The sequence below is a fragment of the Peromyscus californicus genome, unplaced genomic scaffold, assembly GCF_007827085.1.
Source record: "Peromyscus californicus insignis strain IS unplaced genomic scaffold, ASM782708v3 Scaffold_9__1_contigs__length_137607984, whole genome shotgun sequence".
NCBI lineage: Eukaryota > Metazoa > Chordata > Mammalia > Rodentia > Cricetidae > Peromyscus > Peromyscus californicus.
This window is the reverse complement of record NW_026294617.1, coordinates 67,586,564-67,609,282: the sequence shown is the minus strand read 5'-3', so window position 1 is coordinate 67,609,282 and position 22,719 is coordinate 67,586,564. Positions and strand designations below refer to the sequence as shown.

General features: G+C 47.4%; 2 protein-coding genes across 4 annotated transcripts; one reads left to right on the top strand and one right to left on the bottom strand.

Moving 5' to 3' along the window:
• Window positions 1-7,156: 7,156 nt before the first annotated feature.
• On the top strand, window positions 7,157-9,225 carry Naxe (NAD(P)HX epimerase). Of its 2 annotated transcripts, XM_052731004.1 has the most exons (6): window positions 7,158-7,360; window positions 7,449-7,557; window positions 7,661-7,771; window positions 7,855-7,968; window positions 8,584-8,731; window positions 8,970-9,225. In XM_052731004.1, the coding sequence occupies exons 1-6, from the start codon at window positions 7,161-7,163 to the stop codon at window positions 9,170-9,172; spliced, it is 885 nt and encodes a 294-aa protein (XP_052586964.1). In that variant the 5' UTR covers window positions 7,158-7,160; the 3' UTR covers window positions 9,173-9,225. The 2 variants fall into 2 exon arrangements, with proteins under 2 accessions (XP_052586965.1, XP_052586964.1); XM_052731005.1 differs by lacking the exon at window positions 7,855-7,968 and having other exon boundaries at window positions 7,157-7,360.
• Window positions 9,226-9,664: 439 nt separating this feature from the next.
• Window positions 9,665-21,156, bottom strand: Gpatch4 (G-patch domain containing 4). 2 transcript variants are annotated; one of them, XM_052731002.1, is made up of 8 exons: window positions 21,041-21,156; window positions 14,269-14,405; window positions 13,800-13,873; window positions 13,609-13,701; window positions 13,433-13,519; window positions 11,310-11,401; window positions 11,002-11,052; window positions 9,665-10,807 (listed from the first exon to the last, which is right to left on the bottom strand). In XM_052731002.1, exons 2-8 carry the CDS (start codon window positions 14,345-14,347, stop codon window positions 10,063-10,065), a joined length of 1,221 nt encoding a protein of 406 aa, XP_052586962.1. In that variant the 5' UTR covers window positions 14,348-14,405; window positions 21,041-21,156; the 3' UTR covers window positions 9,665-10,062. The 2 variants fall into 2 exon arrangements, with proteins under 2 accessions (XP_052586962.1, XP_052586963.1); XM_052731003.1 differs by having other exon boundaries at window positions 14,269-14,456; window positions 21,041-21,148.
• Between the last annotated feature and the right edge of the window lie 1,563 nt (window positions 21,157-22,719).

Below are 22,719 nucleotides of genomic sequence, written 5' to 3'. Positions count from 1 at the left end.
ATATGGGAAAGAACAAGATGGATGAGAATCTAGAAGGGGCAGAACTAGGTGAAGGAATTAAGATAGAACCTGGAGGGGACACAGATAAATTTAAAGAGAGCCGGGCGGTGGTGTCGCACGCCTTTAATCCCAGCACTCGGGAGGCAGAGCCAGGCGGATCTCTGTGAGTTCGAGGCCAGCCTGGGCTACCAAGTGAGTTCCAGGAAAGGTGCAAAGCTACACAGAGAAACCCTGTCTCGAAAAACCAAAAAAAAAAAAAAAAAAAAAAAAAAAAAAAAAAAAAAAAAAAATTATTTAAAGAGAAATTGGGCAAGATAGGAGCTAAAAATGAGAGCAGAGTATAAGCTTGTAGAGAGAAAAAAACCGATACAAAATAATAAAGTGTATGGACTAAGGAGTTTCGTGTACATAGATTCATTTTTTAAAAAATTTATTTATTTATTATGTATACAGTGTTCTGCTTACATACATCCCTTCAGGCCAGAAGAGGGTGCCAGATCTCATTACAGATGGTTGTGAGCCACCATGTGGTTGCTGGGAATTGAACTCAGGACGTCTGGAAGAACAGCCAGTGCTCTTAACCTCTGAGCCATCTCTCCAGCCCATTTCTTTTCTTCAAAGATTAATTATCAGCTGGTTGTAGATTCTTCCCAGACCCTGGGAGGGGACTATCAAGGGGCTGGACCTCCCTAGTCCATGATATTTAAGGTTTATATAAAAAACATGAAGAATATGACTGGGTGGAGTCATAATCCCAGCACAGTTCCATAGAGAAAAAGCACATTTATCTTGTTTTTCATCCTAAGACAGGGTGTCTCTTTGTGGCCCTGGCTGGGTCTGGAACTCAATGTAGACAAGGCTGGCCTCAGAATCACAGTGATCTGCCTGTGCCTCCTGAGTGCTGGGATTAAAGGCATGTGCCACCATGTCCAGCTTTTTTTTTTTAATTAATTTATTATGTATACAGTGTTCTGCTTGCATATATCCCTTCAGGCCAGAAGAGGGAGCCAGATCTCATTACAGATGGTTGTGAGCCACCCTGTGGTTGCTGGGAATTGAACTCAGGACCTCTGGAAGAACAGCCAGTGCTCTTAACCTCTGAGCCATCTCTCCAGCCCCATGTCCAGCTTTTTTTTTTGTTTGTTTTTTTTTTTTTTTTTTTTTTTTTTTTGTTTTTTCGAGACAGGGTTTCTCTGTGTAGCTTTGCGCCTTTCCTGGAGCTCACTTGGTAGCCCAGGCTGGCCTCGAACTCACAGAGATCTGCCTGGCTCTGCCTCCCGAGTGCTGGGATTAAAGGTGTGCGCCACCACTGCCTGACCAGCTTTTTTTTTTTTTTTTTAATTCATACAATATTTTCTGATCACGGTTTCCCATTCCCATTCCCCCATCATCTTCCAGACCCTCCCCACCCGTTCAACTCTGTACCTTCTTTCTTTCTCAAATAGTCAAAAAACAAAACACAAACAAATAAAAACAAAAAACATGCACGCACACAAGCCCCATAAAAACACAAAATTGGAAACCATAATTTACAAGCAAAAGACCAGTAAGATGAAAAAAAATGCCCAAACAAAACAATATAAGACAAAAAGTCTACAAAAACACCATGGAGTTTATTTTGTGTTGGCCATCTATCTACTGCTGGGTATGAGGCCTGCCATTAAGTGTGGTTAATATGCACAGTGAGACTCCATTGGAGAAAACTAATTTTTCCTTTGCAAGTGTGGGAGCCCACAGAGGTTTCCTAGTGAGATCTGAGCTTGCTTTACCCAGCAGGACTGCATAAGAGGATGAATGGACCACGGGCCTGGGTACCAAGTGTTTGGAAGGGTCTACACTTGGTTTTATCTCGCAAGGGGGAGGTCTTTTGCCTCGCCCCGTGGCATTGTTATATAAAGCCCCTTTGAATAAAGTTCTGGGCCGTTGGGTATTGACCCGGGTCCTCCCGAAGCTGTCCTGTGTTTCTGTCTTTCTTCCTCTCGGTTAAGCCTACAATCTATCTACAAGTTCCTTATTCCTCTCTCCTCCTGGTAGGAACCCTGAAAAAGGTGGGGGCTGGTCCCCCACATGCAAGCAGTTGTCTATTGGAGATACCATCTTGACCAGGGATGGGAGATCACACTTCCCTCTCAGCACTGGGACCCTGTCTGACTTGAACCTGTGCTGCACGCTGTTAGTCTCTGAGTTCACTCATGCAGCAGTCCTGCTGTGTCAGGAAGACACGGTTTTCCTTGGTGTCCTCCATCAACTCTGGCTCTTACCATCTTCCTGCCTCTTCTGCATAGGCCCTGAGGAGGGCAGGGGTTGGTGAAGACATCCTATTTAGGACTGAGTGTTCCAATGTCTCCCACTTTCTGCACATTGTCCGGTTGTGGGTCTCTGTGTTAGCCCCCATCTACCACACAAGGGGAAGCTTCTCTGATGATGATGGAGTAAGACACTGATCTATGGCTATAGCACAATGTCGTAAGGAGTCATCTTATTACTGTGTTCCTTAAACAGTATGACAGTATTTGGTTTTCACCTACAGCCATGGCCTTTCTAGTCTCAGGTTCTTGGTCTGAGCAGTGTCAGACATGGGTTCCATCTCATGAGCTGGGCCTTAAACTCAGTCAGATAGTGGTTGGTTTCTCCCTCAATGTCTCCACCACTGTGACTTCAGAGTGCCATGCAGGTAGGTCAGGGCTGTAGATCGATGGTTTTGTGGCTGTTTTTTGGTGGTTATCTTTCTCCTCTGGTAGCATACAGAGGACCTTCTAGTACCATGAACACTAGTCAGTGGGGGTGAATGTTCTAGCGAGGCACCCAGCAGCTAGTTCAGCTTCTCTGTGTTCAATGAAATACGTAAACATTGTGTTCAGCAATAGGTCCTTACCATCAACTGTGGACAGCAACTACTAGCCTTGACGGTAGCCCAGGTTGTTTGGGGGTTTCCATGGGCTTTGGCCAACAAGTCAGTTGGATGTAACCCACTCCTGGTGCTGAAGGTTTCATTTGGTGGTAAAAGGTGTCTGGCTGGGGCTTTGTTTCCCCTTCTATTCAGTGATTCCATTTAGATTACTTTCATGTATGTATGTATTTAAGAAGCTTCTGCTGTAATTAGGTACCATATGACCACTCAAGTGACCCCTGGGGTTAGCTGTCCCTCCTATAGCCTCTCCCTTCCTCTCTCCTACTCTGTTTAATCTTCCTGTTCCTGCCCCCAATCTCTCTCTCTCTCTCTCTCTCTCTCTCTCTCTCTCTCTCTCTCTCTCTCTCTCTCTCGGTTTTTTGAGACGGGGTTTCTCTGTGTAGCTTTGCGCCTGTCCTGGAACTCACTCTGTAGCCCAGGCTGGCCTCAAACTCACAGAGATCCGCCTGGCTCTGCCTCCCAAGTGCTGGGATTAAAGGCGTGTGCCACCACCGCCCGGCCAGTCTCTCTCCTACTATATATTCTATTTCTCTTTCTTTGGGAGATTCTTCCAAGAAGACCCTCCCCTCCCACCTAGTTGCTTACTCTGTGCCTAAACTCTGTGGTTATACTGACATATTTATTAAAGGCTTAAAAGCTAACACCCACATGTAAGAGAACACATATGGCCAGGCGGTGGTGGTACATGCGTTTAATCCCAGCACTTGGGAGGCAGAGGCAGGTGGATCTTTGTGAGTTTGAGGCCAGCCTGGTCTACAAAGCGAGTTCCAGGACAGGCGCAAAGCTACACAGAGAAACCATGTCTCAAAAAAACAAAAACAAACAAACAAACAAAAGAGAACACATAAGTGGTGGTTTGAAAGAATACAGCCCCCAAAGGGAGTGACACTATTAGGAGGTGTGGACTTGTTGGAGGAAGTGTGTCACTGTGGGACAGGCTTTGAGGTCTCTTTCTCAAGCTTCCCTCAGTGTGTCAGTCAACTTCCTGTTGCCTGCAAGATGTAGCACTCTCAGCTCCAGCACCATGATGCCATGCTCCCCTTCGTGATCATAATGGACTGAACCTCTGAACCTGTAAGTGAGCCACCTTCAATTAAATGTTTTCTTTATAAGAGTTGCAGTGGTCATAGTGTCTTGTTGTTGGTTGTTTTTGCTCTTTTTGGGGGGCCCGCCACCCAGCTCCCAAATAAATCACACATGGAGGCTTATTCTTTTTTTTTTTTTTTTTTTGGTTTTTCGAGACAGGGTTTCTCTGTGTAGCTTTGCGCCTTTCCTGGAACTCACTTGGTAGCCCAGGCTGGCCTCGAACTCACAGAGATCCGCCTGGCTCTGCCTCCCGAGTGCTGGGATTAAAGGCGTGCGCCACCACAGCCCGGCGGCTTATTCTTAATTATAAATGCTGGCCTTGGCTTGGCTTGTTTCTAGCCAGCTTTTCTTAACTTTAGATTATCCTGTTTATCTTTTGCCACTGGACTTTTATCTTTCTCTATTCCTGTATACATTTCATTATTTCTTACTCCACAGTTTGCTGTGTAGCTGGGTGGCTGGGCCATGATGTTCTCCTCTCTTTGTTCTCTTGTTTCTTCTCCCTTTCTCCCAGATTTCTCCTATTTCTTCTCTTCGCCTGCCTATTCTTTTTCCTGCCTCACCATTGGCTGTTCCGCTCTTTATTAGACCTCCAAATGTTTTAGACAGGCACAGCAGCACAGCTTCACAGAGTTAAACAAATGCAACATAAACAAAAGTAACACACCTTAAAATAATATTCTCCAACAATGTCTCTTGACAGCAATAGTAAACTAACTAAGACAACATACGATGTTTGTTTTTTTGGGTTTGGGTTACCTCACTCAGAGTGATTCTTTTCTATCTCTGTCCATTTACCTTCAAATTTCATATTTTAAACAGCTGAATAATATTCCATTGTGTAAATGTATACTTTCATTATCCATTCATCTGTTGATGGACATCTAGGCTCTTTCCATTTTTTGGCTATTATGAGTAAAGCAGCAATGAACATAGATGAGCAAGTGTCTCTGTAGGAGGATGTAGAGTCCTTTGGGTAGGGTTAAGCCGTTATTTATGTTTCTGTAACTGGTAAATACAGGATAAGTCTTCCATATAGACTGTAGGTCCACCTGCTGAGATCCCAGCCCCCACCATCACTTTCCCTGGGCAGGTCACGTTTTCTTACCTTTGAAATGAGAATAATAGGTTTGCTGTGAAATGAGGTGGTCCATGTTAGCACGTGTAAGTGGCCAACATGCTATCTATGTCACATAAGCATGTTTCATGTTGCATTTTCAAAATGAGTCTTCAGAATCACCAAACTTCAAGCCAGCCATAGTGACCCCAAACCCAGAATCTCAGCACATGGGAGGTGAAGTCAGGAGGATCAGGAATTTAAGGCCATTTTGGCAGCATCAGTTTAAGGGCAGCCTAGGCCACATGATACAGCTTGTAGCTCCAGAGGATCTGACTCGTGGGCCTCTAAGCTCATGTGCACATACCCACACTCAGAAACACTCGGGGGAAAACAAAACAAGACAAAACAACAATAACAAACCAACCAACTAAAAACCAAACAAAGACCAAATTAATTTTCTTCAGCAATTCTGCAAGGAGTCGAGTAACATGTAAAAGTGAGTCCCCTTACATGCTTAGTAAAGTCAGAAGATAAAGCTAGTGAGGTTCTGAATAAGACCTCGGAACCTTGGACTTGAAGTAAAGTTAGATGAGTTATCTAAATCCAGCCACTATCACTCAGAAATTCTATTTCCTACGTCAAATAAGTAAAATAGGCATGGCAGGGGCCCACAAAGCTACTCGGAGGGCAAGGGTACTAGCTGCCAAGCCCGACAACCTGAGTTCGATCCCTGTGTCCCACATGGAGGAAGGAGAGAACGGGCACCCACAAATTGTCCTCTGAATTCTACATGTGCACCAGGGCATGTGCTCGCCTCCTCACCTCCACCCCCATATTTTCAAATGTTTAAAAATAAAAAAAAAATAGGCATAGCGGAAGGTCAAAGATAAGCCCTAGAAGAGATAATTATAATTTAAAAAGAGCAGGGCATGACGGTACATGCGTGTGATCTCAGCCTCCCACGAAGGAGGCTCGAAGGTAGAACTGCTTGAGTTCGAGGTCAGCCTGTGTTACGTAGTGAGCGAAGCCTGTCACGTCACCAGGGAGGCTACCTGGAAAACAGGACCCCAAGAAAGACACGGGGATCGCCCAATGACAGAGAAATGGAATGAGATCTACATGAACAGCCTGAACATGAGTGGGGGTAGTGAAAGGCGAGGGTCGAGGGAAAGAGAGCTTGGGGGAGCGGGAGATCCCAGCTGGATCAACAACAGAGAGGGAGAACAAGGAATAGGAGACCATGGTAAATGAAGACCACATGAGAATAAGAAGAAGCAAAGTGCTAGAGAGGCCCACAGAAATCCACAAAGATACCCCCACAACAGACTGCTGGCAATGGTCGAGAGACAGCCCGAACTGACCTACTCTGGTGATGGGATGGCCAAACACCCTAATCGTCGTGCTAGAAACCTCATCCAACTACTGAGGGATCTGGATGCAGAGATCCATGACTAGGCCCTGGGTGGATCTCTGCGAGTCCAATTAGCGAGAATGAGGAGGGTTTATATAAGCGAGAATTGTTGAGACCAAGGTTGGATAAAGCACAGGGACAAATAGCCAAATGAATGGAAACACATGAACTATGAACCAATGGCTGAGGGGTCCCCACTGGATCAGGCCCTCTGAATGGGTGAGACAGTTGATTGGCTTGATCTGTTTGGGAGGCATCCAGGCAGTGGGACCAGATCTTGTGCTCATTGCATGAGTTGGCTGTTTGAAACCTGGGGCCTATGCAGGATTGCTTGGCTCGGCCTGGGAGGAGGGGACTGGACCTACCTGGACTGAGTCTACCAGGTTGAACTCAGTCTGTAGGGAAGGCTTTGCCCTGGAGGAGATGGGAATGGGGGGTGGGGGGTGGGGGGAAGGTGAGGGGGACGGGAGGGGGGAGAACAAGGGAATCCGTGGCTGATATGTAGAACTGAATTGTATTGCAAAATTTAAAAAAATAAAATAAAAATAAAAAATAAAAAGAAAGAAGTATGAACGCTTACAGCGCTGGGGAAAGGCGAGAACGCAAGGCGGAACCAAGGTGCGCGGTATGCCCGGGACTCGGAACCTAAGGCTCGTTGCACACGGCGCTGGGGGCCGGGCCGGGCCCTGCGCATGCGCCGGGCGGGCGGGCGGCGCTCTGCGTGCCGAATGTCCGGGCTGCGGGCGCTGCTTGGGCTCGGGCTGCTGGTTGCGGGCTCGCGCCTGCCCCGGCTCGCAGGCCGGCAGACGGTGTGCCGTGCAGGGCCGACCTGGTGGGGAACGCAGCGCCGGGGCTCGGAGACCATGGCGAGCCCGCCGGTGAAGTACCTGAGGTACGGCCGCGCTCTCCCACGGGGGCGGGGCGGGGCAGGCCGCGCCCCCAGCACCCAGGCGGCGGACTCAGGCCAGGACTTCCCTCAGCCAGGAGGAGGCGCGGGCCGTGGACGAGGAGCTATTTAACGAGTACCAGTTCAGCGTGGATCAACTCATGGAGCTGGCCGGGCTGAGCTGTGCCACGGCCATCGCCAAGGTAGGTGACCCAGTGCAGAGCCTTCGTGGGGAACGGGCGGGGAGGCCTCCCGCGGTGGAGCCGACGGCGGTGACGGCCAGACCCTTTGCGCCTCTGCCTTCAGGCTTATCCCCCCACGTCCATGTCCAGGAGCCCCCCTACCGTCTTGGTCATCTGTGGCCCCGGGAATAACGGAGGGGACGGCCTGGTCTGCGCGCGACACCTCAAACTTTTTGTGAGTATATGAACGGAGTCTTCGTGGGAAGGTACAGGGAGTCTGGGATCAGAAATTCAATGGCTACTTTCCTTTTCAATTAGGGTTACCAGCCAACTATCTATTACCCCAAAAGACCTAACAAACCACTCTTCACTGGGCTAGTGACTCAATGTCAGAAAATGGACATTCCTTTCCTTAGTGAAATGCCCCCAGAGGTAGGTGGCTTGATACTTCATCTCCCCAGTAAGTACTGCCTCTGCCCTTCCCTTCGTGTTTTCAGACCAAGCTAGCCTGCCTAGTGTCTGCCTGCCATAAAAGTTGCTCTCTGAGTAGCAGTGGTACAGGAGCTCCTCCATATTGAGTGCTTCACGGCTTCCCAACACTAGCACTCTAGGCACCCCTATTCTGCAGACAGCTGTCTCCCCCAGCATGCATTTAACACTCATCTGGTCCTCAGTGAGACCCTAACCCTTTTCTGTAGATGCACGGATTTGGGGGTGGGAAATCCGAAATTTAAAAAGAGAATTAACTTATTCTATAGATGAAGATACCAACATGCAGAGAAATGGTTTGCCCAAAATCACAGAATTGGAGCAAGGCAAAGCTAAGACAGAATTGGCCCCTTCTGGCTTCCAGTCTCAGGCTCCTCTACACTGTCAGTCCCTTTCTCCCCAGCGGCAGGAAGGTGGGCAGGCAGGCACTCAGAACAGGAATGATCTTACTCTCTACCTTAGGAAGCAGTTATATCCATGCCCCTGTGGTCTGTGGGTGCAGGGACAGCCCTCCCTAGGTGACAACAGTTCCTGACATTCTTCCTGCCCCTCCCACAGCCCATGATGGTTGATGAGCTGTATGAGCTGGTGGTGGATGCCATCTTTGGCTTCAGCTTCAAGGGTGATGTTCGGGAGCCATTCCACAGCATCCTGAGTGTCCTGAGTGGACTTACTGTGCCCATTGCTAGCATCGACATTCCCTCAGGTGCCGGGACTCAGATGGTTGGGGGACTGGATCCCAGGGGACTGGATTCTTGATCCACAGTATAGACCAGGTCTAAAATAATCTGAATGTACCTTTCCATGTCCCACACTAGGGCCGGGGATCAAGGTTCATGTTGGCCCTGTGGGAAAACTCGAGCCTGATAGTACCGGGATTGGGAGTTTCCCCCTTCTCTAGGACTAGGCCTTCTGTACTTCCTCATACTACTTTCTCTCTTCAGGATGGGATGTAGAGAAGGGAAACCCGGGAGGAATCCAACCAGACTTACTCATCTCACTGACAGCACCCAAGAAGTCTGCAGCCCAGTTTACTGGCCGATATCATTACCTGGGGGGTCGTTTTGTACCACCTGCTCTAGAAAAGAAGTACCAGCTGAATCTGCCATCCTACCCTGACACAGAGTGTGTCTACCGTCTACAGTAAGGGAGGTGGGCAGGCAGGTTTCTAATAAAGACTTGGTACCTTCTCTCTGCAAACTGGAATTTTCTGGCCTTAATTATCAGTGGGTTACACTTTCTTTGGGGAAACAGACCAGGCATTTGTAAGCAATGGGAAATAACTCCATCGCTACATCAGGTGTGATAGCCTTTACCCAGGAATGATGCTTCCTTATTTGTGATAAAGACACAGAGAGGTAGATGGTACCTCCAAACAAACTCAGCTTAGTATTGTAGCAAGACCCCAAAGGGCTAACAGAAAGAACTTCTTCAAAAGTCTTCAAAGGCTAAGTTGTGTTCAGACCTTCTCATGCTAGAAATGTTGTCAACTGGGAATGACCTATAAGCTTAGGGCCCAAGCTCTCATTTAATCATGATTAGAAACAGGCAGTCTGGAAGGCTAACCCAGCCCACACATCTAAATGTATGTTTTTCTTAATCTTCACAGTATTTAAAAATAAAGACATTATGCAGGGTATGGTGATACAGGCCTTTTATTCCAGCACTCTTGAGGTACAGGCAGGTGGATCTCTGTATAACTAGAGCTATATTAGAGAAATCCTGTCTCAAAAACAAAAAGTCTCTTCACGTAAGTCTACCATTTTCAGACTTAGCAGACACGTCTTCAAATGAAGACTCCTCTGTCCTGAGTCCTCTTCCACCATCCTTTAGCTAGTGAGCTGCTAGGCACACCAGGGTTTATACTTTTGGGACAGGAAGTTGTACAGGGGACGTCCACCCCCTCAGCTAGCATTGAATGCTTTGGCTCTCCTCAGCAGACCCGTGCTCCTGAGCCACTTGCAGAGGGGATGAAGAAACCCTGCCCAAACCCAGGCTACCCCTGAAAAGGATTCAGCAGAGCTACACTGTAGGCCTTCAGTCCCTCTTCTGCTTCTTCTTTTTGGCTCTCTCCTTTGGGTGTGGCTGACTTCTCTTGCCTTCATTCTCAACTTCCCAAGTCCTGCCATCATCATCCTTATTGCTTACATCCAAGACCACCACCTCACGACACTGCTGTCTCTTCTTGCTTCGTCTGACTTTTCTCTCTCCTTCTCTTAGGCCATCCTTCCCTTCTTCATCTTGGGTGTCCAAGTCCTCCCCACACTGCCATGGCTTCTTGCTGCTTCTCCATGGGTCTGTGCCTGCTCCACTGTCCACTGCCTTTGGCCTGCCTGTCACATCTCTGCATCCTTTATCACAGACTTCCATCTTCCCCTCTTCATGGTGCTGCCTCCTCTTTTTCTTCCTTTTCCTAGGAGACTGATCCGATTGCTCTGTGCTCAGTTCTCCAGGCTCACTTGCTCCTTCAGCCTCTTCCTCCCCACTTCCTCCAGCCATTCCCTCTCTCTCATCTTTCCGCCTCCTTTTCTTCTTCCTGCTTTTCCTAAAGCTCTGGTCAGTGTGTTCTAGGAGCTCCTCACCTACATTCTTTTCAGTTGTTGCAGCCTCTTCCTCCTCCTCCTGCTTCCTCTTCTTTTCCTTGTTTTTGGAGGGCTCCCTGTCAGTCTGTGGTTGAGAGGTGCCCACATCCTTCGCGCCTTTGAGCCGAGCCAGGAAGGCCTGCTCTTGGGCCTCCAGGCGAGCAAGCTTAGCCTTCATTGTGATTCCAGCCCGGGCAGCCCTAAGAGATGGGTCCAGGTCAGTACGGGTGTTACAGAGCAAGCTGGGAACAGGGAGGGGAGCTGCCGGACTTCACCCCAAATGTGTCAACAACAGGATTAGTCCCCTGGAATAATGAAAATAAGTGGGAGGTGGCACAGGTGTTCCAATGACAGGCAGAAAAGATGGGAGACCCAGAAAGCGACCACAACTTACTTGTGTGCTGTTCGCCCCTCACAAGCTTTGAGTAGCATCTCATCCGTCAGACTGTAAGGGCAGATGACAAGTCACAAGATGGTGAAAAGGCTTGGTTGTTTTTTCTGTCTAAAAAATGTACATCTTCACTATTTCTTGTTCATAACCTGGCACTTTTTGAAGTTCTAAGAATATAAAGATTAACAGAATCTAATTAATTCTACAACCCCCTCTGAAGAGCCCAGTCAGGCATTAGGTTTCCTTGTTCATTCACTGAAGATCCCAAGGCATCCCCTCCCACATGTCCTCACTTCAGAATCAAGTCTCACATCTTTGGAGGTGTGGGCTCATGGTCTTCATCATCACTGCTGTTCTCCGAGTCTCTGTCCGGCTTCTCTTCGCCAGAGGTTAGCGTGGCTGTCTGGAGGAAGAGGATCACGGAGATGGATGAAGCCAACCCCACACTGTTACCACCGCTCCTCCCTTTCAGAAGCCCCTCAGAACTCAGTGCCCAAGGCACGAATCTGACAGCCTCCACCACTGTTCCCGCTCAGCCGTGCAGCCTGCATATTTCAGTTTGGGCAGGAGATGAGCCAGGTATCAGGAGTGGAGCAGCCAGGGCTTCTCTGGCTCACAGCTGGCTGATTGTAGAACAAGCAGGGTGGGCAAGGGGAAGGGTTCCGAGTTAAGTTTTCACAGTGGAGCGGGTGCCAGTCACTGACAATAAAGGCAGCACTCCTAGTCCCAGCGTCTGTTTAACTAATGAACAGAACTCAGGATATAGGAGAAGGACAGACAGTGACACGGGGTAGGTGGGGAGACAGCTGAGCTGGTAACAACACTTGCCGTCAAGCATGAGGACCTCAGTGCAGATCTCCAGCGCCACAGAAATGTTGGGCAGGCATGGCTACTCACCTGTAATCCTAGCATGAGGTGGAGGGGAAAGCAACCTAGCTAGGAAACTAAACTAGACGGATCGGTGAGTGGATTCAAGTGAGAGACCCTAGTTCAGTATATAAGGTGGAGATCAAGAAAGATACCTAATGTCAACCTCTGGCCTCTATATGCATACACATGCATGAGCATCTGCACACATGTGTACCATATATGTGAACATGTGTACACGCACACACACAAAAATAATGAGATGGGTCCAGTCCAGATGTAATTACATGGGCAGTTAGGATGAATGTTGCCTTTCCAACAGATAACTCAGGACAGGGTTTGGGAGTGGTTTCTAGAAGGTGCTTATGTATAATCTCAATCTGAAAGTCAAGAAATGGTTGGCAGGTAAAGGGCAGAGAGAAAGGGCAGATGGGAAAGCACAGCCTTTTTTTTTTTTTTAAAGATTTATTTATTTATTACAGATACAGTGTTCTGCTTGCATATATGCCTGCACTCTGGAAGAGGGCATCAGATCTCACTATAGATGGCTATGAGCCACCATGTAGTTGCTGGGAATTGAACTCAGGACCTCTGGAAAAGCAGTCAGTGCCCTTAACCTCTGAGCCATCTCTCCAGCCCAGAACACACAGCTTCTTGAAGGAGAAGAAACTGACCTGCTTCTGTCCCAGAGAGAAGAGGTAGAAGTGAGACAAGACGCTTAAAGGGCCATGGAAGCCAATCTCATTAGAAATGGGTGGAGCCAGACACTAGTATTGCAGGCCTTTAATCCTAGCACTTGGGAGGCAGAGGCAGGTGGATCTCTGATTTGAGGCCAGCCTGGTCTACAGAGTGAGTTCCAGGACAGCCAAGACTACACAGAGAATCCATCTCAAAAACCAAAAACAAACAAAAAGGATCACGATATAATTTGTTTCAGAGAGAAGCCTATGGATGTTTTGTAGGTCAGCTGACTATGGTGGGGAATGAGAGCAGAGGCAAAGAGTTTCTGAAAGAGGCAAGGACTGCCTGAGCTAAAAGAGTAGATGCCAACAAGCGGAGGAACTGGGAAGGATGGCTAGGTAACTTGGAAAGCCCCCGGCACAGAACCCACGCTCACTAACTGCTGGCTTTCTGTACTAGAGTGGAAGAAGCTGGAAAGCCTGGGTTCTATTCTTTTTCCTTTCCTAGCCAGCTGTGGGTTCTTTAGTAGCCCGTTTTCACCCTTTGGTTCACATATGTAACGACAGACTAGATAACCTCTCAGAACTCTTCTGGCTTCTAAACCTTTTTGAATTAGACACCAACACATCTCACTCCAGCAGCTCCTAACTAAATGATGGCCTCCCGCCACCATTCAGTGCTGCCTCCCCAGCAGATGGCAGGGTCCCTGGAACCTTCACATCTCGATTCTGGATGGGGGCATGGGCCTTAGTGTAAGCACAGCACAGGTGGACACGGGATCTCTGTGTGCTAGGATATCCTGAAAATTAGTTGGGCACACAAGGCAATTGATCAGGACCTGGGGAAATAAGGGAGCAATAAAGAGCTGGAGCTCTCACTCTGGTACCTTCACAAACTTCTGATACAGCAAATTGGGCTTGTGGTGATTACGCTGGGTGGTCTCCTTGGAAAGGCGCCTTATCTGCACTCCATCCTGTTGGAAAGCATGAGTGAGAAAGCTGAACCTCCCTGCCCTATCCCAGACATACACTTGACTCCTCAATCTACCTGATAAGCTCATACCTTCCGTGTGTCCACTACCAAGCTGGCTGCAGTCTTGTTGAAGAGATCACTCCACCAGTGGTTTGTAAACTCCTTGGCAGGGTCGTGTCCCACCTCCAGGTAAATAATAAATGAAAGTCACAGTCCGAGCACTGCCCACTGGCCCTCATGGGTGCCCTCTCCCATTCATGCTGATCACTTCCCAGGCTTACCCCATGGGTATCTTGCTTCAGTGTCACCTTGAGGGCCTGAGTGATGCCATTCTCTCTCCGGCCCAGGCCCTTGCCTGTAGAGGACGGCGAGTGATTTATTTTGTAGCCTGCCCTGAGCCCTCACCAAGTCTTCCTGGGTTAACTGCCATTTCTTGAGTGATCACTGTAGACCATGTGCCTTTCAGAAACCTACCTCACTCCATTCTTTCTAGTACTGCTCCACAAGTCTGACCCGGAATGACCTTTTTTTGTCCCATTTCCTCCTGACTGCCTCCTCCAGCCAGCCCAACTACCTGTCCCTCTTGATCCCCCATTATCCAAGAATTTCACCCATTCTTCCCTTTTCTAGATAGAGCAGAAAATTTATGCTTCTAAAGTTTTCTCTTTAAACTAGTTTCTCCTCTGGATGAATTGACATAGGGCAGAGGAACAGAGGGAATTGGAGGATATGGAAGGGGCCCTAGAACACCTTGAGTCCATCCATATTTTAGCAGCTGCTCTTCAGCAAACTTCATCCCACGACTCTTGACCTCTGGGGTGACACTCATGGTGGTCGGAGAGGCTCTGTCCTCAGGTTCTCACCAGGGAAGAAGATGTGGCATCATCCTTTGAATAGGGAAAGGAAGGACTGGAGATGCGCCTTAGACAGCAGAGTGCCTGTGTAATACACATAAAGCCCCAGGTTTCAACCCCCAGCATCACGGAGCACACACATGTAATCCTAGCATTTGGAACGTGGAGGCAAGAGGATCAGAAGTTCATATCATCCACAACTGTATAGGAAGGGTTGAAGCCAGTCTGTGCTATATGAGATCCTAAGTGAGTGAAAAAGAAAAGGGAGGTAGTGTGGGTCTATGGCTATCTTAGTATGCAGAATGCTTGCCTAGCCTGCATGAGGCCCTGGGTTCAATCCCCAGCACCGTTCACTGGCCTTGGCTCCTGGAGTATAGGAAGTTACGGCTAGAGAGATAGCTCAGTGTAAAGGTGCTTCCTGCCAAACCCATGACCTGCACTTGGTCCTAGAGACCTACTTAGTGGAAGGAGAGAACTGACTTCCATGGGCTGCCTTCAGACCTCCATACCCATGTGCGCGTGCGCACACACACACACACACACACACACACACACACACACACACATTAGAATGTAAGCTATCATGAGTAGCTTGCTAGAGGTCACACAACCAACATGGAGAACTTAAACCAGGAAGCCTGTCTTCAGCATCTGTACAATCTCCCCAAATATATTACCATGTAAAAAAAGGCTATGAGGTATCTGGTAACTTGAGCTAGCAACTATTACTTAAGAGAGTCTACCATCTATACCTATGCTCCAGCATTTGTACTGTCTTGGTGTGGGAACCAACCTTCCTCCCACATTACTGCTGTGGGATGTCCTTCTGTATGTACACTGTGAATATGTGATTCTCTCATTGGTTGGTCATACAGTTGTTTTGGTCTATAGCCAGACAGAATAAGGCTGGGTGGGAAAGCCAAACTGAGAATGATGGGAAGAAGGAGGGTGGAGTCAGAGAGTCCCCAGCCGGACACAGAGGAAGCAAGATGAGAATGCCCTACTAAGAAAAAGTAACAAGCCACATGGCTAAACACAGATAAGAATTATGGGTTAATTTAAGTGTAAGAATTAGTAACAAGCCTGAGCTAATGACCAAGCATTTATAAATAATATTAAGCCTCTGAGTGATTATTTGGAAGCAGCTGTGGAATGGAGCATGACAGAGAAAAGCCTCCGTTTACACATTACCGGTGTAGTTCAGGTTTCAAAAGCTTCCCTTTAAACTGTCCAGCTTAGGAAGGGGGTGCTAACTGAACACTAAAGAAACAAAGATGGGTATTCTTGTTGTTTGTTTTTTACTCTTTTGGGGGGGCCTGCCACCCAGCTCCCAAATAAATCACACACAAAGACTTATTCTTACTTATAAATGCCCAGCCTTAGCTTGGCTTGTTTCTTGCCAGCTTTTCTTAAATTATCCTCTGGGCTTTTCCTGTTCTCTTACTTCTGTAAATCTTACTCCATGGCTTGCTGTGTAGCTGGGTGGCTGGCCCCTGGAATCCTCCTCCTTCTCTGGCTACTTCTTTCTTTCCTCCCAGATTTCTCCTTCTATTTATTCTCTCTGCCTGCCAACCCTGACTATACTTTCTCCTACCTCGCTATTATTGGCTGTTCAGATCTTTATTAGACCATCAGGTGTTTTAGACAGGCACAGCAACACAGCTTCACAGAGTTAAACAAATGCAGCATAAACAAAAGTAACACACCTTAAAATAATATTCTACAACAGGGTGTCACACACTATCACCTCATTTATTATATCAAACTACCTCATTATACTTCGTAGATAGTCCTGTCCAATAGGTAGTATCCTCATCCTACAAGTAAGGAAAAAAGGACCTGGGTTTCTTGTCTAAAGACCTATTCAGGCAATTTGAACACAAGCCCAAATGGCATGATTTGAAGTAACTGCACTTCTTTACAGTAGCTCACACATAATTCCTTTTGGACCCAACTTGTACAATAAAGAATGGCATATTCAGCTTGTACACATGTACAAAGACAGCGCATCACACCGAAAACACAGACTACCAGTATCAATTTGTGCTAAGATCATTTGTTATGGGTGTAGGAGACCACTGCTTTTTGTTTTTGTTTTGAGACTATGTATCCCTCATTAGCCTGAAACTCTCTATGTAGACCAGACTGGCCTCAAACTCACAGAGATCTGCTTGCCTACCAAGTGCTGGGAACAATGCTGTATGCCACCACCCTGACTACAGAAAACTGTCAAAACTGACTAAGAGGACTACTGGAGTAAATCTGGAGCTTCTTAAATATTATATATTAGGTTTAAGAATGATGAGCAGAATTTCTATCCAACAGAAGGTGACAGGTGACATCCAGGCACAGGCTGTCCAAGTCTCCCAAGGAATAAACTGGAGAAAGGTATTTAATAAGTGTAAGATGCGGGAGACACCTGAATGTTTCTATCTGTAATAGCAAATTGAAAACTTTACAAAGTAGGAGAAAGAAATCCAGAGTCTGATCTGGGCGCTTCCTACTCCTAGTGAGCAGGAGCGTCAGCACCAGATAGTAGGCGCCATGGCTCAAGAGAGGCTTGGAAAACCTGCACTGTACCACAGGAACTCCACAGGAGACACTTCAAAGAGCAGATTGAGACAGAAGCCACACAAGAACACTTCAGTGGGTCCTGAGGTGCCAGCGTTCACTTGGCACCGCTGGAACAGCTGTGAACACCATTTCAAAGGGGCCCCTTCTTGTGAACTGCACTCGGGAAACACACAGCAACATAGCAAGTGACATGATAAATGATAAATGTCCTAAGTGATATGATAAGTGAGCTTCTAGACTTCAGAGAAAGGTCTTTGAATCATTAGTCGTCGGTGTGGAAACTTGGTGGGACCAGAATCTGCAGGAGAACTTAAACACTAATGTCCAGCAGTGTTGATGAAGCAGGAATCATACAGGGCAGGCCCGGCACTTGCAACTGGGAACCTGAAGGAAGTGTAAATGGCACCTGAGACTTCACCTGGGAAACACTGCCCAGACCGTGATTGTAACACTAGCCCCCAAGGGCTGACTTCTGGGGTCCTGAAAGGAATCCAGAGAGACTCAAACTCAAGACTGAATCAGCAAGCCAACCAAAGGCCAGACTGCTTTCACACTCTCCCCACACTCCCCACCAACACATTCCTCTCTCATACCCGGTGTTAATTTAGCCAGCTCTGTCCTGTTCTCCTTCGCTCTCCCAAGGAACACACTCTGGCCAGGTCTACAGGGCCTCCTCTGTGTTTCAGGCTCCTGGGAGCTGGGACTGTTCCTGGTATGTGATTGTGTTTCTTTCTCTTTTCAGGCAGGCTTCACCTCACTGGTAAGGCCTCACTCTAGCCCTATCATTACTTCTTTGATATATTTCCTTCCTTACTTTTTCTCTGCCAATCCAGGACTAAATCACATGTTTTACCCTGAGTTTTCCCCTCATGCACAATGTTCTGTTACTTCCTAAAATGACTGGTGCTTACGTGGCTATGATTGTACTTCATACTAGGCCTATTCTCTGATACTGTCTATGCGGACAGTATTCTAATTTCAGGGAAGCAATGAGGATCAAACTGGATGTCCTGATCATCAGTCTAGCAAGGAAAACAACACTTCAACCCTAGAACAGCCTAGGTCCTCTTGAACATTGTAAACACTTCTGAAAGAATAAAGAAGTTTAGGCCGGGCGGTGGTGGCGCACGCCTTTAATCCCAGCACTCGGGAGGCAGAGCCAGGCGGATCTCTGTGAGTTCGAGGCCAGCCTGGTCTCCAAAGCGAGTTCCAGGATAAGGCGCAAAGCTACACAGAGAAACCCTGTCTCGAAAAACCAAAAACAAAAAAAAAAAAAAAAAAGAATAAAGAAGTTTAAAAAAAACTAATTCTTTGAACTTTAATTGTATGCGTGTTTTGCCTGTATGTATGTGTATCATGTGCATACAGTACCCTCAGAAACCAAAAGGGTGTTAGATGCTCTGGAGTTGGTATTATAAATGGTGTAAGTCACCATGTGGGTGCTGGGAACTAACTCAGGCCCTTTGGAAGAGCAGTGAGTACTCTTAACCCCGACCATCTCTCCAGCCCACTATATAAACTCCACCAATGACCCAATTCCTGAGGCGTAAATCTCAAGGAACACAAAACACCAAAGCAACATAACTCCTCCAAAACTGAAGATACCAGGATAAGAGGTAAAATGTGGTCAGGAGTTTAGGACGGGACTTTAAAAGCAGCACATAAAAGCCAGGCGCAGGGGTGTGCGCTCGTAATCACAGTGCTGGAGATGGAGACGGGAGATCTCCAGGGCTTTACAGCCAGCCAACCTAGTCAGACAAGTAGAGATTATCTCAAAAAACAAGTGGTTAATTCCCGAGAAATTACACCAAAGGTTGACCTCTGACCCCCATATGCACGAACACCCATACACACGTGTGCATGCCCACACATGCATGCATGCACTCACACACACGTGAAGAAAAAAAAAAACAACCAAAAAGCCCCAGAGGTTGGAGAGATGGCTCAGTGGTTTTGAGAACTGAGTGCTCTTCCAGGGGACCTGGGTTTGATTCCCAGCACCCACATGGCAGCTCACAACCTTCAGTTCCAGGGTCCCAGGCACACATGTGGCACACAGACATACAAGCAGGCAAAACACCTATACACATAAATTCTTTTTAGATTTATTATTTATTTATTGAATCAAGCCACTAAATCTGTGGCCGTTCTTTACACAGCAATGAGGCTAATGCACAGGATGATGACTGACTAGAGGCTATTAGAGGAGATGAAGTTACTGATGTGATGTATAAAACGAAAGTTTTGGGGCCTGCAGAGATGCTTCAATGATTAAGGCACTTGCTGCTCTTGAAGAGAATAGGGGTTTGGATCCCAGCAAGCACAGGCAGCTCCCAACTCCCAGCACCCTCTTACAGGCAGCAGCATGCATCAGATGCGCAGCAGCATGCATCAGATGCACACACATGCAGGCAGGCAAAACACTTGCACACATAAAATAAAAAATAAGTTATAAAACAGTTCTGGCGGGCCTGTGTGGTGATGCACAGCAAACAGAGACCAGCTGATGGCAGTAAGGGAGGCCAGCCCAGCTACATATTGAGTTCCTGGCTGCTAAGGGGGACACAGTGAGAACCTATCTCAAATAAATAAATTTGGTTCTCGCAACCAGGCCAGTAAAGGGGGACACAGTGAGAACCTATCTCAAATAAATAAACAAACAAACAAATAAATACATTTGGTTCTCAAAACATGACCAGACCCCTTTGGGGTAAGACCTTCCCAGAGGCCCGTGAGGTCAAACTCTTTTTCTCAGAAATCCTCCATGTTACTTGCCCTTTCCCTGTCTTTCTTTTGACTGCATAGACTGTGGTTTCCCAGGTACCACACGAGTGAACATTGCTCTGTTGAGAGAATATACACTGTGTAACCTAGTGTCTAGGAACATTCTCCAATTTCTTCTGCATAGCTAAAAGCCAGCAAAGCTCACAAAACCTTTTTTGGTGGTGGTGGGGGATGGGGTGGTTAGCAGGCATCTCAGGTATAAAGAAGAGCACAATCAGGATAAATCACCTTTCTATCAACCTTTCCACTAGGAAGGATGATTCTATGATGCTCAAGTGATACCTGAATCAGAACAGCAACAGAAACACAGAGTGAAGTGATCCTACCTTCCCTCATGGTTTTTTGTTTTTGAGATAGGGTCTAATTACCGGTTGGCCAGGATGAGAGACCTGCCTGCTTCTCTCTTCCGGGTGCTACCTTGCTTCTTGATATGGAAACACAAGGAAAATTTAGATACTGAGGTCACCTTAAAAACACCACCTCTCAGCCGGGCGGTGGTGGCTCACGCCTTTAATCCCAGAACTCGGGAAGCAGAGGCAGGTGGATCTCTGTAGCCAGCCTGGGCTACAGAGCGAGTTCCAGGACAGGCACCAAATCTACACAGAGAAACCCTGTCTTGAAAAACCAAAAAGAAAAAAACTACCACCTCTCAAAAAATTGTCTCTAATTATTTTAACAGTAATAATAATCATACTCCACACTTGTAGTGCATTGACTCAACACCAGCCTGCTATTAACTGCTTCACATGGATCATGTGTTGATGCCTGACAACAATCTTTATTAGTTATTACCTATCCAAAATTTATGAAGAAGAAAGGGCACTGATAACTTTAGTTACTCGCTGAAACCAAAATGGCAAGTAGTAGATCCAGGACTGGTAGTGAGGAATTTCAGAAGCCGCTACTTTGGGGCTCTTACAGCTTGCTGTGCTCTCTATAAGATCTCCCACATCCTATTCCTCCACACAGTAATTCAAAATCACACTCCCCGGAAGCCGGAGACAAGTTTTATTTCCCAGCCCTTGACAAGTTTTACAACAAGAATGCGTTCACCGTTTCTGGGTTGAACTGAGTGACACAGTAGATCACTTGCTTTCAACGCACTTGCAAAGGACCGGCGTGGGCAGCCGCAGCCAGATGTGTGAAGGCTGCAGGCACACTCCACTCCAGCCAGGTTGCCCGTTTGCAGCTGGCTCCAGGGCTGGCCGCCGCCTTGTCCTGCTATAAATCCAAGCCCCACAGCCGCAGTCAGCAGGGTGGAACTGCTGGCGGATCTTCGCCTTTGCTCCCTCCCCTGAGAAAGCCCTTACCTTCAGTCCGCGGTCCTCTCCGTGGAAGCACGTGTCACATCAGACTCGGGTGTCTCCATCTTCCCGGAAGTGCGCTTCGGTCCTTCTAGGATGCGGAAACCATAGAGATGCCGTGACAGAGGCGACGCTCCCGGAGGGCTGCTACGGAAACTAGGTTCCTTGGCTGAGTGCAAGCTTCCTCCTCTCTCAGTTGCTGGGAGTGAGGCTCCGTTCTAACCTCCGTTTCGGAAGCACCCGAAGTTAGGTCTTCTGGCTCAGGGGAGGACCCCTCTGTCTCATCTTGAGACTTGCCAGGTCGATGGTTCTGGGAGCTTCCCATACACCCGCAAACCTCGCTCAATCGAGAGTCCCGGGACTAATGGCTAGCTCCACATTCTGATCTTCCCCATACACCCGCAAACCTCGCTCAATCGAGAGTCCCGGGACTAATGGCTAGCTCCACATTCTGATCTTCAGGCAAGCTTTATTCGTCAGAGCACAAACAAAATACCACCACACTAATAGCTCAAAAATTGTAACATAAAATTCTAATCTTATGAAGATTCCTGAAGATGATTAAGACAAAAGTTAATGGTCAGTTACCTTATAAATGATCAAATTCTTTAATATGCTCAGAACTATGTTTGTAGTCATGTTAAATACGAATGGAATTCGTTTACAGAGACAAGCTTGGAGGGTGTGGTGGCTATTCTTGGTGGTCAACTTGACCATCTAGAATTAAGTGAAACCCAAGCTGCTGGGTACACCTGTGATGGATTTTCCTTGACTGGATCGTCTGAGGTGGGATTTAAAGGGGAAGACCCACCTCATGCTGGACCTTCCTTCTGGTGCCAGCCACATAAGGGACGTGGAAGAAGGAAGCTCTTGCCCTCCTGCTTGCTCCCACTCTTACTGGCAAGTTCATTCCTTCGCTGGCATTAGCACCTGCTTCTCTGGCATACACTGAAGAGCAGCTGAGACGTCCAGCCTCATGGACAAAACCACTAATGGATTTTTGGACTTTCCATCAGGAGATAGCCATTGTTGGAATAGTCAGACCACAGCCTGTAAGCAACTTTCACACACACACACACACACACACACACACACACACACACACACTCATTTACATATTCATTCCATCAGTTCTGTTTCTCCAGAGAACCCTGACTGATACAGGTTATTTTGACGGACAGTTCCAGTTGCAAAGGGTGAAATACATCGTGGTGGTAAGTGAAGGCAGCAGGAGGTGACGCAGCTGCTCACATTGCACCCACAGTTAGAAAACCGGGACTGGCCGGGTGGTGGTGGCGCACACCTTTAATCCCAGCACTCGGGAGGCAGAGGCAGGCGATCTCTGTGAGTTCGAGGCCAGCCTGGGCTACAGAGTGAGTTCCAGGAAAGGTGCAAAGCTGCACAGAGAAACCCTGTCTCGAAAAACAAAAACAAAAACAAAAAAACAACAAAAGAAAACCAAGACTGAAGAATATATGTTAAGACAGTCCTCCACAGCCACACCCAGAGGCCCATTTTCCAGCTCATTGATTCTAGATCTCACCAAGTTGGCAACTAAGATTAATTAATCACAGGCACCCTCACCTCAATCTGCTAGATTAAACCCATTCTTCAATGCCCAAATAAGTTCCATAACCCTATTCTCCACAGACCTTTGGAAACAAGCAAAATACAAGTGAGTCTCT